General features: G+C 35.3%; 1 protein-coding gene across 1 annotated transcript in view; it reads left to right on the forward strand.

The window, feature by feature from the left end:
• Nucleotides 1-18,903, forward strand: part of LOC131431811 (1-phosphatidylinositol 4,5-bisphosphate phosphodiesterase epsilon-1-like) — an 87,285-nt gene that overhangs the window by 23,969 nt on the left and 44,413 nt on the right. Inside the window, 1 exon segment of the mRNA XM_058597709.1 lies at nucleotides 16,653-17,427. Coding sequence (XP_058453692.1) covers nucleotides 16,813-17,427 — 615 coding nt within the window. The 5' untranslated portion in view covers nucleotides 16,653-16,812.

An 18,903-nucleotide genomic window follows, 5' to 3' on the forward strand; every position in this document is an offset into this window, starting at 1 on the left:
AACATTCTTTTGATTTCAGATTTCTGTTTTACATACAACTCTTCGTTGGAAAGTATCAGATAGGCTCCTTCAACGTTATTGTACCTTTCTGGTATAGCGATGATTAGAGCGTGTATTCTCGCTGCCTACGATGTATCCCATCTATTCTAGATCTCGAATGATTTTATCATATTCATCAAAAATCTCAATTGATCCGAAAATCCCATGTTTTATCGTGAAGATCTGCTTTCTCATCTTCGTTGTCGTTGTTACCATCTCCTGGTACACTTTTACCAGAGTATCCATGGGTTGCTTAGCATACTCTAAGCCAACCAACTTGTTTAAGACGTCGTTCTTCACAAGCATAAAGTTTTCGTTTAAGGCTTCGATATCCAGCCTTTTCTCATGATGACCTTTCTCGCATTTTCTTGTTGTTTCGAGACCCCTTCTATTGGTTCGTAGAAGTCTTCTTCTGTTGGTGTGCGAATCAGCTGCATTTTTGTTGAATGGTGCTCCTCCGTCATTTCATGCAGCAAATGTACTCTTCGAAACATCGAAGAATCTTTCGCAGCTACCACTATTATCGGATCGGTGCGCTCGAGAGTTCCCCTCTCGTAGCCACTACTGCTTTTCGCTAGGTCAGATCCACTGACCTGCTGTTGATTCGCCATATCACCAACACTAAGAGTAATTCTGTTTCAGTCCAAAACTTGTACATCCCGCAGCTCGTCATTGCTCATTGCACCTGCTTCTTGTCCGAAACGTTTCTGCTGCTTTCTGCCGGTTCACACTTCTAACCGAAGCTTTGTTGTTTCCTACTGGATCCCACTTCTAACCGAATCAATATTATTATCGCCGATTGCTTATCCAACAATCTATTTATTGCCAGTAAAACTCTGGGCTTATCATAACTGAATTCCAAACTTGTTGCGACAACACCGATCGAGCTCATTTTCCATTTGAGACTTCGTCTCTTGGCGATTCCGCTTCTGTCCGAAACGTTGTATCTTAAATTCTGTTTCTATCCGAAACTTTTACTTCTCGCCGTTTCTGTCCGAAACGTTACTACTGACCAATTCCCGTTTCTGTCCGAAACGTTACTGTTGACGAACCCCGTTTCTGTCCGAAACGTCACTGCTGGCCAATTCCCGTTTCTGTCCGAAACGTTTTTCCTTGGATTCTGTTTCTATCCAAAACTACCGGATCCCCCTTCTAACCGAAGTACTGGTGCTTCCTTCCACTTCTAACCGAAGTTAATAGTACGACCGATTGTTTTTCCAACAATCAATGTGGTCAATACCAGGAAAAACCTACATTTATCCTAGCCGGATACTTCGACTACCAGTTTCTGTCCGAAACTTCTTTGTTCGCCGATCTTAGTTTCTGTCCGAAACTACTGGATCCCCCTTCTAACCGAAGTACTGGTGCTTCCTTCCACTTCTAACTGAAGTTAATAATACGACCGATTGTTTTTCCAACAATCAATGTGGTCAATACCAGGAAAAACCTACATTCATCCTAACCGGATACTGCGACTACCAGTTTCTGTCCGAAACTTCTTTGTTCGGCGATCTTAGTTTCTGTCCGAAACTACTATATCCCACTTCTAACTGAAGTTCAGCTGCTAACTATTATTTCTAAAACAATCTGTATATAGTTTCTCCAGTAAAACACTGGGTTCATCCTAACCGGATGTTACAACTATTCGTTTCTTTCCGAAACGTTGCTTCTAACCGAAGCGCCACTACTAAATCAAGAATAATTGTTTATCCAACAATCTCGATTTAGCTGTTCCAGTGAAACACTGGATCCATCCTAACCGGATGTTACAACAATTCGTTTCTTCCCGAAACGTCGCTGCTCGCTACTTCTAACCGAAGCGCTGATTCAAGAGATTGTTTATCTAACAATCTACACAATGCTGCTCCAGTAAAGCTCTGGGCCCATAACCTGTTGAAAATTACCAAATGAATATCGAAAACGCTTTTGGTAACAGGTTTGAAGTTCAAAGGTAATTTTATTCGAATTCAATTCGTCAAGTCTCTAACTACTAACAAAGTACATTATCGATATATAATTCATTTCACGCATTATATTAACACTGCCCTACTTATGATACAATGTACACCGTCCTACTTGACATTAATATATACCCTATATTAATGTGTTTACATGCAGCGTGTAAGTCTACCCAAAGGCGAATGTCACATTGAAGCTTTCACTATAAAGCTTTCATAACATTGTTTCGTCACAGGCGGTAATTGTGTAGAGCTTTCATTGAATGTCAAATTGTATGTTTACAATCGAATGCTGTGCAATCATTTATAATGCTTCGCATTGTATATTTTAACAGATTTTTAATAAGAATATTAAAGATTCCATCATTACCAGGAGCCTTCATGTTTTTAAGTTTCCTAATAATTGACTTAATTTCATCAAAATTCGTCTCAATAATCTCATTTGGTAATAACACTTGAGTTGAAATATGATCATATTTCAGTGAGACTTCATTTTCAATAGGACTCACAACATTCAAATTAAAATTGTGGACACTCTCGAACTGCTGAGCACATTTTTGAGCTTTTTCGCCATTTGTAAGAAGTATTTGATTTCCTTCCTTGATAGCAGAAGTAGGTTTCTGAGATTTCTTAAGAACCTTAGAAAGTTTCCAGATAGGTTTAGAATATGCTTTAATTTGTTCAACTTAATTTTCATTTCGCAAAAGAGTAAATCTATGTTTAATTTCTTTTTGTAAATCCTTAACTATGTTTTTCATAGCAGGATCACGAGAACGTTCATATTATCGTCGACGAACATTCTTCAACCGAATGAGCAGTTGAAGATTGTCATCGATGATAGGAGAATTTAATTTAGTTTGAGCTTTGGGAACTGAAAGATTTCTAGCTTCGATAATGTAATGATTCAAATTATCAATTGCTGTGTCGATGTCCGCAGAATTTTCTAAAATAGTTTCATGATCCACATGATTTTCAATGTGAGATCTGTAATCCAACCAATTAGCCCTATGATAGTTGAATATAGAACTAATTGGATTAATTATAGCTTCGTTGAAAAGTCTGAATGTTACAGGAAGATGATCTGAGTCGAAGTCAGCATGTGTAATCGGTTCACTACAAATGTGACTTTAATTTGATAGAACCAGATCAATTGTAGACGGGTTTTTTCACGGAAGAGAAACAAGTTGGATTACTGGGATAAAGAACTGTAAAATAACCAGCAGAGAGTTGTCTATGGAGTATTTTTCCATTACGGTTATTTTGTCTACAATACCACTGGACATGCTTTGCATTTAAGTCCCCTATTTCGAAAAATTTCGATCGATATCTTGTGAGTTTTTGCCAATCGTCTTCAAAGAAATTTAATTTTTCATCGGTGCATTGAAATGGCAAATATGCTCCAGCGATATGGTTTCAACTTCGATTCCCAAGCATTCAATAACTTTAGTATTGAAAGAAGGTAAAATTCGATGTTTAATTTGCCGTTGGACAAAAATGGCAACTCCGCAACCCATTCCAGTAAACCTGTCGATGAACCACATAATGTGGATTGCTTTTCAATTTGACATTTGGTTTAAAAAAAGTTTCTGTCACAATGACAATATGAATTTTGTGAACTTTGAGAAATTTATAAAATTCATCTTCACTCGATTTTAAAGATCGAACATTCCAATTTAAAATATTCAAATTATTATTTAACATCACTGTTAAATTTTAAATTCATTATAATATTATTTGCAAATTGCCATCCGATTTGAAATACTTCAAAAAGTGATGAAGTCGAATTCATTCGGATGATCTTGTAGGTAGATCATTTTATTCAATTTGTTTTACTTCATACGACTAATAACTTTGACTTTTTTAGTGCTAGACAACTTTATTTTGAACTACGGCATATCGATTTTTCGGTAGAACAATGCAAGGGGATTTAGATTCGATCCGGAAATCAATACGCCGTTATTCTGAATAAGTATGAGAGTAAAACAATTTCGCTTCCTGCACTTGAATGCTATATGCGAAGCATTATTTATTCTCAGTAATTGAATAATATCGATAGTTATCGCTTTCGATTTGTTTTAAAATAAAGATGCCAAAATACTAATTTCGGCAAATTTGTCTTGCGTTTTCCGCTCCTGTAATTAGTAATATTTGATAATGTCCCATTCAAAACAGGTTGGGTGTGGATAAATATAATTATCCACATTGGGTTAGCAAATAAGTTGGACCGATTTTCAAACTAGGTGTCGAAATAACAATAAAGCGGTAGCGTAACTAAACAGATGTTCACAATGTGTTCTAGCTGTGTTTGACTAAAGCCATAATTTATATTTATATTATATTTATGTGCCAATTTCTCTTCCGGCTACGGTCCCATAAATTTATACCTTTTACTAGAAGTAGCAAGCCAAATTATGAAATGGTCAGTTTTTTTATTTGGTAGATGCTTTCTTGGAATTTAACATTTAAATATAATTTCGGCCATATGACTATTACGATTATTTTTCCGAAGATCATTCTGGAGGTCCAATTTTTTGGCACTTCTTTCAAGCATTTGAGGGCGTATTTCAGCAATGTCACATTGACGTTCTTTATGGTGGTCTCAAAAAGACGATTATGTGCATCATAAAATTCACGAAGTGCTTTATAAACAGTTGTAATTGAACACTGATTTTGAAAACAAATTTCTACGATTTGGATGCGTTGTCCTGGAGTTAACCTATTCATGAAGATTTATTGAACAACACTGAGTAGAGATGTCACTTTACACTGTCAAAACAACTTTCTGATAATAGGGTAATCCCTAGAAAAAAAACCGGAAGTGACAGCCACCTAATCATCGAAGCTAATTCAAAATCCAATAAGAGCTTTCATATGAGCTTTAGCTTGTTGAAATCGATTCAGCTGTCTACGAAAAATTGATCGAATTGAGGGGAATATGGGGCAAAGCGGGGACATTTTGTTTTAATGATTATTGTCACTATTTAAATGAGTAACTAATAACCCGACCTAAAATTACTTTTATCCTAAATATTCGTTACGTTAAATGAATGTTCAGAACGGTCTAAAAAAATGGTTCATGCCCCACTTTGCTCTATATTGAGGCCAAAGCGGGGTGCTTTTGAGCATCTCATGATAATGCAGTTTACACTACAAATATTTATGAATATTTGAACAACCAATATTCCGTCAAATATTAAGGGTTAGAAAATTATTTATCTCATTTTTACTAAAACTGTTCAAAAATTACATCGACTTTTGCATACCATTCTATCGAAAAATAATTAATTCAATGAATATAGTGTTTTTAAAAACGAAATTCCTATTTTTTTCGGTTGCTGGCACCGTAAACCAGAAGAGATATCAAGAAAACTTCGCTCTTCAAAATGTGCACACACATTTTTCGATCTCGTCAAGCTGAGTCGAACGTTATACTGCACTAGGGGTCTCCGATGCTCCGATCAAAAGTCGGGTTTTCCAGTGATCCTATTACCTTTCTTTGGAGAAAGACAAAAAGTGCGGTTTGACGGTTACGTCACTTCTACGATCATATCTCCGTGATCGGAAGTGTCCGCGATTTGATTTTCGACTATAATCCACAATCCAATATCAGCTTTTAAATGAGCCTAAACTTGTTGAAATCGGTAAAAACATCGCGTTTTGTCGCTTACATCACTTATGCAATCTCCAGAAGTGACAGCCATTTGATCTTCGAACTTGACCAAACTTGGTTTAATGGCAGCTCTTAAACGAGCCTAAGCTTGTTGAAATGGGTTCAGACATGTCCGAGGAAATCGAGCGCTAAAAAATCCGGGTAGGTAATGTCACAGACACAACTGGAGGACAAAAATACGAATAATATTTACATGATTTTTTCACACTACTGGAAATCGATAATCATTCGTATTAGTTGTTTAATTGGTCACATTTACTACTTCGTTTTCAGTTATATCGCCTAAATCGACTTCGTTTGAAGAAGCGAATGGCATTGAAGGAATATTGGTAGGTAGACTAGTGTAACTGCCATTAGAAGAAGATGATTTGGCCGATCTACCTATTAATATTCCCGTGTTTACATTAGTTTTTTACATTAGAAGAATTAAGTGGTAGTTTTCCACCTGTTACCAAAGCGTAGCTTACATTCGAAGAAGAAGATGATGGGGTCGATCTACCTGTCAATGAATTGTTTTCGTTAGAAGACGAATTGGAAGGCGTATCTGTATTTTGTTTTAAATTCGAAGAAATAAGTGCCTTAGAAGAATTAGGCGTGGCATTTGTAACGGTTTTTTGATTTTCAGGTATGTTCTGTAAATTTAAGGTCGTTGATTTGACTTGTTGTCTAAGTGAACGAGCGTTTAAAATTTTTCCCTGACAAGACATTTCAAATAATTGGATTTATGATTTTCATCGCAATTTGAACATGAAAATTTATCATTTATCAAAAGTCTTTCGAATAGGACAATTTTTGGTTCCATGGCCGAAGCTTTGGCAACGACGACATTGCGTTAAGTTTGCAATACCATTATGCCGTTTATAATGTTCCCAATGAATTTTAATGTGGGAAATGAAACGTACTTTTTCTAAAGTTTTCAAATTGGTAACATCACTTCGATTGAAGTGTATTAAGTAAAGTTCATGGGAAATTCCAGAGCGTGGTTTAGAAGTACCATTCGCTCTTTTTTCATAAGTATTACTTGGGAAGGGGCAAAACCAAGCAATTCTTTTAGTTCCTTTATAATTTCATCAGTACTTTGATCATTTGATAAGCCTTTCAAGACAGCCTTGAAGGGACTGACTGATTTTATATCATATGAATAAAAATTATGAAGTTTCTCGGACAAATATCGGATAAGACGTTCATAATCTTCCAATCCATCAACCAAGACTCGACATTCTCCTCTTTTTTTTTGTTTCGATTATAGAGATTTTAACCTTAAGGTCATTCGCCTCTTCGGGCCAGAAAAACTTTCTGACCCTATGTGCGGGGTTGGGAATCAAACCCAGGTGGGCTGCGTGAAAGGCATCGACTTACCCATTACGCTACACCCGTCCCCACATTCTCCTCTTCATCCGATTTGAAATGAGACTTTTACTTCCGGGAGAAAAGTAGAAAACTCAGTACGGAATGCTTTGAAGTCGAAAATCATCACCGTCACTGGTGGCATAGATTGTTGTTTCTTCCCAGAACGACAAGTGTCCATTTTGGGAATTTTTGAAGAATTTTCTTCTATGTCGCTACAATCGGATTCAGGTAGAATCTCGTAAATATTGTTAGATGGAACCAACGGAAGGGAAATCCGTCCGTTGTCTTTTATTTTTACATACATTTCAGAATGTTATTAGAAAAATGTTGAATAACGGATTGTGATTTATTCCGTATTGAGTTATTTTTAGCCTTAGGCTTGTTGCCTTTCCGGTTGGAAGCAGCCATTTTTTAAATGAATGAAATTTGAAATTAAATTAACTAGGCTAAATTAGTCCTTGATTAGACTCCTAGTTTGGAAAAGTCTTGATAAAGACTGATTTTGTGGTAGTCTTAATAAATATTTCTTATTTTGTGGTAGTCTTAATAAATTAATAAACTATCTAGGATTGTAAAGCTAATTTTAGGAAGTAAAAACCTTCAATTACTAAAATATTTACGGATTTCTATTTTCTTTACGAATCTACTTCTTAGAACTATTTTGATATTTTAGTTTATTTCTTTAGCAAACTGAAATTGAGAATTGTTCAATTATAATTATATAATATTTGAATGCCAAATTAATAAAAAAATCCTTATCATAAATCTACAATCTAATTGACACCAATATCTACTTTTTGATAAACTGCATTTAATAGGTAGTACATGACAATTAATTTTATTATACTGTATTATTCGGGTATATTTCGATAAAATATAGATTGATATCAGGAAAAACTGCAATCACTGATACTGTAGAGTATTTGAAGTACAAAGCGATATTTAATCTACTATGTGTGGTTAAAACGAACGATAGTAAATAGCTCAAAATGTTACATTACAATTCCCAATTACCTCGATATAGTGAATGTCGTCATTTTGGGTTCAATAGGGGCTAAAAATATTAAATTTCAAACCTTCTCAATAATCATTGCCATCCACTCATCGTCCACAGCTGGTTGACATGATCTGATTGACTATTATAAGTACTTATCAGGCCCGTACCCAGGATTTCGTTTCGGGAGAGGTGCAAAGATAAAAAATAATGTTACTGCTTATGTATCTAATTCTCGGTGTGCCTTTTACGGGTGTTTTAAGAGACATTTAAAAAATATATTTCCATTGGAACTGTTATTGTATTACATTTATTTACGTTTACTGTCTTGTTATTTCTGTAACACATGTCTGAGACCTGTCTGTTTTTGATTTCGGGAGGGGCCAGGATCCCTCGCCAAGCGAAGATATTGTATCCGATATCACCATAATTTGAATCGATCATTTATTATTTACGGTAAATGTTAACTGAGAGAAGAGAAAGATACATAGTTTATAGTTTGATAAGTCTGATTCAAGATGGAATCAATTATAAACTTAGAACGGAATAAACTAATCAGAAGAGAAAAATTGATTTTTTTTTCTCTTCTATTCGAGGGCTCGAACTTTAAATTCGAGTCAACAAGCATGGCCGAATAACAAATATAATTCTCCACTACATTGGGCTACTGACACCGGCATAAATAGAATTCAATTGTTCCTACCTAGAACCGAAAAGTAATACTTTTTCTCCGGTAACCTGGATGATGAACGATTGTTGTGCATTCGATTCAAAAAACTTTTATCTTATTATATCACTCTTGGTCAAGGCCCAAGGATTCCATTTAAATCACTGGTCACCTACGACAATTACCGGGCAATACGTCTATATTGTCAGACAGCTACTCACTACAATAAGCCCTGCGAAAAACTGGACAAGCAAACATCTAAATTCAACGACAACTTTTACACCAGCTCAAGAGCTAAAAGATCTCCCCTGCGTATTCTGGCTGATTTCGCTTGTTAGGTCTTAACACCCTGGAGCGATGAATAAAGATTCAAAGAGTTGCGTTTGTGGTGAAGATTTTCAACGGCGAAATAGTTTGAGGGATTTTCCACCAACTGCTTCACCGCTAGTCTGGTGATATTACTTCGTCGTGTTTGATGAATGTTCGTAGCACAACAATTACAGGATCAATTTTCAATTAACAATTAAGCGATAAAATTAAACATTCTTCTGTCCATTCTTGTGTCCAATAACTTTTACACGAACACTGAATTCGTTTAATGATTGTGTCAATAGTCGTCTCATTAGTCGAGTCACCACATCATTTTGCTTACTACTCGATCTACAATTAACGAATATTTGATAAAAATGTAATCCATCCTTCAAAATGTACCCGAAGCGACTGAACGTACTGTAGCATGCTAAATTCAAAGAAAATCTTTTTATTTGACCTCTTCATTTCAACAGCAGAATCCTATCGTTGATTCGTATAATAAATCGTTCTATAATTTGATTTGTTCAACTCAAGCCCACGATGGCCAACATTATTCGTCTAACTGATTACATTGCACAGAATGAATCTACTGGTAAACGATATCAGAACTTTTTATCCTGGTTACAGTATAGCAAGAACAGTCATATGCATTCCACCATTGCCATTTGGCAAGTAATGATTGTGATAACGTAAGAACGGATGGACGGATTTACATGATTTTTTTTCTGTTTGATCAGGAAAACTTGCCAAAAAAGTGGGAAAAATCCATAAAGTTATTTTGTATGAACAATGGAATTTTCCTCTGAAAAAGTCACCAATGATTTCTAGATCTACGATTGATGTTTGGCGCGCAACGAGATGCTCAGTATTTCGCCGTTGAAGAAAAGAATACTAGATTGTTGGAAAATCGTTTGGCGCGCAACGAGCATTTTTGATCCATGCGATTCGTCATTTTGAAACACGTGCCTCTAATAGCACGTGTTTCAAAATGACGAATCGCATGGATCAAAAATGCTCGTTGCGCGCCAAACGATTTTCCAACAATCTAGTATTCTTTTCTTCAACGGCGAAATACTGAGCATCTCGTTGCGCGCCAAACATCAATCGTAGATCTAGAAATCATTGGTGACTTTTTCAGAGGAAAATTCCATTGTTCATACAAAATAACTTTATGGATTTTTCCCACTTTTTTGGCAAGTTTTCCTGATCAAACAGAAAAAAAATCATGTAAATCCGTCCATCCGTTCTTACGTGATGCGATTACAAAGAATGATCTCTGCATTTTTATATACATAGATAGAAGATAGATAGATAGATAGATAGATAGATAGATAGACTAGCTGACCCGTCGAACTTCGTCTCTCCCAAAAAATATTTCTGTATAAAATGTTCAAAACGACGTATGTAACAATGAGAGATTCTCTTTGTTTACTTTCTCTTTCGATTATTGCGAAATATTTCTGCTTTTTTCGGTAATTTCTCCAGAGCAGATTAAAAGATGATAGGTTTAATTATTATTATCGGTAAATAATTGGATAGAAGGATTACTAAGAGTGCCGTAATAATCGAAAGAGAAAGTAAACAAAGAGAATCTCTCATTGTTACATACGTCGTTTTGAACATTTTATACAGATTTGTTCGAATTTATGTTTTCAGGCAGCCGAATTGGTAAACGCCCTCTTAGAAAAAAACGTTCAACGGTGGTCCTTCGTTGGTCCAATACGTTGGATCATTGGTCCAATGAAAGTCCAAACAATCGTTCAACGGGAGGCCAACACGGGGCCTTCGTTTGCCGATTTTGAAACAGACCGTTGTACCGAATGCCATTTTTTTCGTTCAACAAACCCGACAGACAGAGGTCCATTGTTGAGGCATTTTTAATATGAGGAGTTGGAGCCTTGTTGGACTGGATTTACTGTAGAATTTTCGAAGTTTTTTCCCCTTTTTTAAACTAACACTACATACCTGAACATAGGATACCAACCAATTTTCTTTCTATATGAAGGTAACACCTAATATTGCAAGAGAAAAAACAACAACAAACAGTTCCAGCAAACTGAACGAATATTTCGTGCAGTATGTCGTTCAGAAAGCGCTCAACGACCAACAAAATAGAACCGCCTGCTGAGAGGGCGACTAAGTAGTTGACGTTTATGTCCTTTATTCTTTTGATTACTTAACCTACAACCAATGGAATTCGACACACATTCGCTTCAACTCAAAAAAGCAATATCACCAAAAATTAATGTGAAAATGTGAAATACTTCTGTTAAGAAAAAATTGAGCAGATTGTCATCCCATCCTTTAAGTCAATAAAGAATCTCTCTCTAATGGCTTCGACATAATGGATGTAAGGTGTCACGCTTTCTCTTCCATATGTAATTCTTGCTTTCGGTAATGGATAAAAAAGCTCACTAACCAGAATTTTGTATTAATAAACTTAACACATACGAGGTCTGTTCAAAAATTTCCCAGAATTTTTTAATTGCGCGCGTCTGGAGAGTCCGGTGGTCAAAATTTTTTTTATTGTGTTGGTACATATGTCCCTAATGTATGGTGAAATTTTCAGCTGTATTCATTGTTTACATTCTGTCATGTAGCGGCTGGTGTAGACGTGTATTTTTTTGAGCTCGGCGATTTTTGTCTTGGTGACGTTGGGTGCTTCCACGTGGACGATTGTGCTTTTGTTTCGACATCATAACCGTACACCCATGTTTCATCACCAGTTATGACCCTTTCAAGTAAATTTGGATCGTCGTTGACGTCGTTTAACAGCTCCTGAGCGATGGTAATGCGTTTGTTTTTTGATCAAAATTCAGCAGTTTTGAAACGAATTTTGCTGCCACTCGTTTCATGCCCAAAACATTTGAAAAAATATGATGGCATGAGCTAACTGATATGCCAACTTCATCAGCAACTTCTCTAATAGTGATTCGGCGATCATCCATAATCATTTTTTCCACTTTTCCCACATTTTCATCGATTATTGACGATTCCACTGAATACAGCTGAAAATTTCACCATACATTAGGGACATATGTACCAACACAATAAAAAAAATTTGACCACCGGACTTTCCAGACGCACGCAATTAAAAAATTCCGGGAACTTTTTGAACAGACCTCGTACATACAAAGCAAACAAAGCATTCTGAACAGTCCGTCTTAAAGAATTACTCATACTTGAATGTTCGCCCGACGCAACAGAATAAACTTTGAAACAGTTTCTTGTGCAGTTTTTAAGCAGCGAGAAAGTTTTCTCAGAACTTGTTCTATACGTTCAAGTTGCCAAAAAGTGCCACACGTACTTTAAAGCTCTGATAAAGTGAATATTTTTAGGTCCTAAGGAACTTTTGGTGACTTGGAGAGACGACGCTTACATTTTAAGTTGATATTGATCTTACCATTTTGAACATTCTTCTCAGTAAGAATGTCTTTTATAGTATCAAAGAACGCTCTCTAGCAACTCTTCACACGATTCTATCAGTGCCATCAAAAGGAGACGGATATCATCTCAGCAACGAAAAACCGGCATGGCTAATTTAACATAGAACGGACACCAGTGCGAGATCGAATTTCTCTCGATGATTCGTTCTCTCTTGGTAAATTCCACACAGCGCCGATCATTGAAAAACTGTATCTGTTTTGGTAAGGACCGTGGAATACTCAGAATATGAGATGAAGCGAAGAAATTTAGAAAAATTCTTTCACGGTTCATGCATCGAAAGGTAGCGAGTTCTTGTAGCATCATCTACCAGATTGCCGAAGTTGTATACAATGTAGAGAAATACCGAACCGCTCTTTGCCAAAATATCGGCAATCACCAACACTGCTTCTCAGAATATGAAATAGTCTCAATCCATCTTGAATGTTGATATCTAATTGCCACTTATTATGCGAGCTTCGAGTAATCTAAATCATTCAAATGCAAAATGCAAGGAAAATCTCTTGGTTTGACCTTAGCACTTCTACAGTACAATCTTTTCATTGATTCATAATGAAAAAAATTATTCATCTGATTCCATTACACGCAATCCATCAACTGGTGAACTACATCAGAACTTTTTCTTCTGCATACAGTGATATTTCTAGAACAGTGCATTCCGCCAGTCATTTATGTCGTTTTCGCTTGATGCCAAGCCTAACCCAGTTTCCACCCTAACTGCTGTCAAACCGTTTGTTTGAAGCTAGTTTCGAATCTAGTTTTAAAAAATCGAAAAAATCGAGTCCGTTTCGAACCAGGTATTTATATCAAATTCTCTCAAACCTCCGTTGCTAAGTGCGAACCTATAACAGTTTCGCGAAAAGCGTTTGTTTGATGAAACTACCCTGGGTCAGATTCAGTTTTCTCAAGCGAAAACGACATTAGTAAGAGCATTAAACAACGGCATTTCGGAATGTTGGCGGGTTGGCAGTTCAATACATACGACGCTGGCCTGCAAGCCAGTTGTCATATGTTCGAGCCCCGACCTGGATGGATTCATAGTGTCAGTAGGATCGTTGTACTAGCCATGCAATGTTTTCGTATGCTAAGAATCGGCTGCGAAGTCTGTTGAAAAAAAATGGCCAAATTCCACAAAAGGAATGTAATGCTAAGACTTTTCTTTAAATACGCGTGTCTGTTATCGCGTGTAGTTAGTACTTTTGTGAAAGTTTTGTAACTAATCTGAAGATGTAGTGACGTTCAATAAAACTACTATCATAGAATCTAATGGTAGCGAAAGTGTTTTTTAGAACGACTTATGTTGTCAAAAGAAACAAACAAATAAATTAATAAATTAATCAAACAATAAATAAATAAATCAAACCGCTGTAGTTTCATAAAAAGGCACAAAAGTTTTCTAGTTTAAAACAAGCATATATTGTTTGAATCTGCGATATGTCGCTTTGGAAATACTTTTTTGTTTGTTTGTTTGTTGCGCAACTAATCGTTTTGTTGTTTTAAACAACTCGATTTTTCTGCGTGTAGCATCTGTGCTAGACCGCATGACATGATACACTTGAATGTTTTTTCTCCACCCACTGTCATCCCGCAAAAAAGGTTCGGCCAACAACTTTATAAACACTTTCACGAACCCGTAGGTAATGTTGAATTTTAAATGTGAGTAGGAATACAAAACTCATGGTAAAGGTTGGAAAGAGATGATAAATCGTACCCATAGCCCACCTCATTATTACAAGTGTCATTCAGAAGTTACAGTACTTTCACATGTTACAAGTTCGTGGTGTATGATTATTCCGCAAGCGACTTGAGTAGACTGACGACACACCACTTAAAAAGGTTGTGTATATATGTCCCCCACACTGATACTAGCTTGACTTCAGCATAAACTCAAACGTGGAGTATGGTTTGTGAGATGAGTAATACTACTCGAGGGCACTATGAATTTAAGACTCAAAAATAGGACATGGTCAAGTTGAAGTACTTTTAGAATGGTAAATTTTTTTGTCAAATGTATATAAATTGTTTTTATTGTTTAAAGAAACATTTGTTGTTCTCGTAAAGACATTGTTGTAGTATACACCTCTAATAAGTTCAATCACATGTATTTTGCAAACGTAAGTTCATTGTATTTCTACCCGCAATAGAACAAATAGTCAAATGAAAGGCGATTCAAAAACCAGATCGGTATTTTCAATTCAAATTCAACTAATTAATACTATAACTGACCCGTCGAACATTATCCCGCCCAATTTTTTTTAATTAATAGCTTTTCGTACACGAAATAATTTTCCGTTATTTTTGAGTTCGGAATTGTCAAACGACTAATTTTGTTAACGCTTCGTTTCAGTTTCGTGTTATGAAATCTAATATTGACCACCAATAGTATAGAATACTGTACTGATAGTCTCGTTACTTGAACCAACACAATCAACAAATTGTGAAGAATTCGAAAACAACACGTTCACTTCGGCTCTAAGCAGCACCGAAAAATTTATCAGAAAAATGTGAAATACGGTAAGGGCTCCCTATTTCCCTATTCTCCTATACCTTAAAAACCTGATTTAGCCACTAAAATAACTATTATTATTTCATATTTCTGCTCAAATCGCCTAATTTCATCTCAAAAGATTTTTATTCATCCTATCATTGATCTTTTATTCAAATGTCAGAATTCTTCTTAAAAAAGCTTAATGCCAACTATAAGACAACGCACGATTTGAACCAGTTAGGAATTATTTCGACGTTTTAAATTGGGTCGCTTTAAAAGTTTACTGTGCAGTTAATTTGGTAAACTTAAAAAAAAAACAGAAAAAAGGAATTGTTACTATTTAGGCATTAGCCCTTCTAAAAAAAAAAATGCAGAGCTAGTGATGCCATTTATACAGATTTATCTATATTCTATAGATTTTTGCGTTCGCATATTGATTTAAATCAGAGTACAGATTTTATACGGATTTCCTAAATTCAATACAGATATGTAAAGGTTCATAAAAAGTGAGAAGTAAAAAAATATAGTTTTCTCTCTGAGTATTTATTAATATTTAATTGCAGTGATTCTTTAAAAGTTGATTAAGAAACGGACAAATCACATGTTAAAATCGAAATCTTTTGTGCAGATGTTGGATGATGAACACTGTTGAGAAAATTTTTGTTTTGTAACATTATGAGAAAACTTGGCAACTTTGCGAAACCAAATGAGATGAGAACAAAGGGCAATCAAGTGACCTAAGTGAGAAACTTTCAGCTCATATTTTTGAAGCCTTTTATTGCTGTTGGGTAATTTTTTGAGTTTTTAATCGTTAATTAAACAAGTGGAAAGTGATCATTATGAAGTCATCCAGCATTCAATAGTAGTGTAATTATGCGAAATAATGATCATGACGAATCGATTAGTAGATATTCAAAAACATGACGAACTGGAAATCTTGAGACAAAAATGAAAAAACGATTACCGAAGAATTTAGAACCATTTCTTCCAATGGAAAAGTGTGACAATAGCTTAAATAATCATTTTAAAACATTTCACAGTTTGGTTCAGGTACGATGTAAGATATTATTTATGTTCAAAGTAATGAAGTGAAGGAATGAGATGCAAATAGGAGCTCAGTTGAAATAGGGAGTCGTTACCCTACTTCTATTTGTTGTTTTATCTACTTTCACACACACATTTTGTATATGGACTTGAATGCAATATTCATCCATACCTCTGTTCCTAGAAAAAAAAGTTTCGAGATTCAGATTGAGTATTGAAAAAACTGGTAATAGAATGAAGTTTCAAAACTAATAATGTGTAAGTTTGCACCTATAATATATAATTTTTTTTTTCATCTAACAATATTTTTTTCGGGTAAGAACTTGAAAATATGCGATAAGTATTTTTTTATTTCAATATGGTACGTGGAACTTTCGAGATATGATTGTTTTAAATTTCTCCTTTTCAAAAAATGAGCCAATATATATATATATATATATATATATATATATATATATATATATATATATATATATATATATATATATATATATATATATATATATATGTATATATATATATATATATATATATATATATATATATATATATATATATATATATATATATATATATATATATATATATATATATATATATATATATATATATATATATATATATATATATATATATACACACACACAAATATATATTATATTATGTATTATATACATTTTTTGCAGGCGGACTTCGCTTTCTCTCTGCGTACCCATATAAAAAAAATGTGTCGCACGATTGATACCAGAAAATGCGGCTGTTAGCAACTATATTTTTATTAAATTCAAGTGTGTAACCAAGTTTTTCGAGAAATGTCGAATTAAGGCTGCGTATCGCTAACGTATCATGCGACAAGCTTTTCCGAGTCTTCCACTTTATTGTAACGTTTCAAAAGAGACTCTAATTCTGTCAGTGTCATCAGAATACACGCATCGTTTCGCAATAAAGCAACACAGTTTGTCGAAAGAGTTAAATGTGCACTCTGTAGTACTATCATTACTGTGTATAGTACCTTTGGAGAACAATTCAACATCAAAATTTCATTCGTCAACAGCATATTGCAAACAGAAGTTAATAGTAATCATCACTGAGAAGATCAAATTTAATCGTGAGTGTGATACGATTAGGGAAACATTGGTGGATAAAAATCCAGAGAAGAATGCTTTATTTGATACTGACAGTCCACAAAGCAACATTGGCAATCTGCCACCAGCAGTCGTCTCTGCAGCATCAGTAGCAACGGGTTCTACGGGAACAGGCGCGGCCAACACAGAGGCACTAGTGTCAACTACATCTGTACTGTCTGGTGGGCCAGGAGGAAGCAACAATGCTAGTTCAGTCGCAATTAATGTGTCCACAGTTCCTTCCTTCGGTGAATTAGAGGAGTTTCAGAGCATCCTACATTTTCCAGAGGAAGTTGCGTTGCGGATCACTGACACCGAATATCAATTGTTCTATCAGGTATAACACTTTTATCATTATTCGATTAATGCAGTTCTTAGTGCTGTTAGTTTTCCACAATAATATTATTTAGGCTCATTCCTTAAGAACGTTAGGGTCGTTTCTCAAGACCAGATCATCTAAACTTTTTTTTTAATTATCGAAACAACTCAAGAATACTATACCAAGTGGAAAAAAAACTTTATATTTCATATTTTTGGCAAAATGAAACGCGACTAGAAATCTCTTTTAATCTATCTTAGTGTTGTAATTATACATTTGAGTCTTTACTATTACATTAAAATTAGAACAAGAAAGATTATATGAGCAAAAATTACCATAACCATTTCAATTTGTAAACAGTTTTGAACCAAATTTAGCAGAATCTTTCCGCTTTCCACAGTATCGCTTGAAATGACGGTTTGATACTTTAAACACACTGCACGATTCAGTTCTGAAAGCGGATGTCGAATTCGGATGAAAATCAATAGCAGCTTATCGAACTATAAGACCTTTTAGCTCAATGTTTTTGAAAATCTGATGAAAAAAAGTGAGTTCCGATTTTGAATTTTTCGCCACTATTTCCAAAACCGGGAAATGGGTATAGCCAAAATCGGTTCGTTTGGCTAGCAACTAACGTTTCATGCAAATTGAAAAAGCTTTGAGCAAAATTTAGAAGATTTTTTTCTTATTTTGTATTGGTTCTCTAAATGAAGGGTTGCAATGTGAAACATCATCCTACAATTCCGGAATCGGAAACCGGATTCGTTAGAATTTCACTTGAAGCGGCGAAGCAAAAAAACTGTTTCAATCCAGCTATTAGTGTAATGAAAATCCACCAAGTGGTGTGAGGCCTGGGTTGGCGGATTAATGCATATGGCGCTGGTCTTACAAGTCAGTTATCGTATGTTCGAGCCCCGACCTGGAAGGATTCTTAGTGTCCGTAGGATCGTAGTACTAGCCATGCAATAATGATACTGTACGCTAAAAATCGGCTGCGATCACGTGTACCACCAGTACTTCCGGAATTGGGAACGAAGATCCGGTATTCCCAAAATCAATTAATTTTTTTCGGTTTTTTAACGATATCTAACTAACTAGAGATTATAAGAAGAGAAAGAATATGAAATTATAGAGCCATAGTACTCAAGGAAGAGCAAGGATGTGAAGAATAAAGTGCGGAAAAGTGAGACGTGACAAGGGTCATTTAAGTAAGTAGAAGGCTTCTCGTATCTAAACGTTTACCTTCTACCAGAGGAGTCGAACCGGCCGGTTCGGATAGTAAATGCAAACGACCTTTGCCTTTACTTCTGACATATCAGAGACTCGGATGACTCGTATTGCTAAGATGCCTCCTCTGGTAGAAGGTAAAAGTTTAGATACGAGAAGCCTTCTGCTTACTTAAATGACCCTTGTCACGTCTCACTTTTCCGCACTTTATTCTTCACAGCCTTGCTCTTCCTTGAGTACTATGGCTCTATAATTTCATGTTCTTTC

This window comes from Malaya genurostris, chromosome 2, assembly GCF_030247185.1.
Source record: "Malaya genurostris strain Urasoe2022 chromosome 2, Malgen_1.1, whole genome shotgun sequence".
Lineage (NCBI taxonomy): Eukaryota > Metazoa > Arthropoda > Insecta > Diptera > Culicidae > Malaya > Malaya genurostris.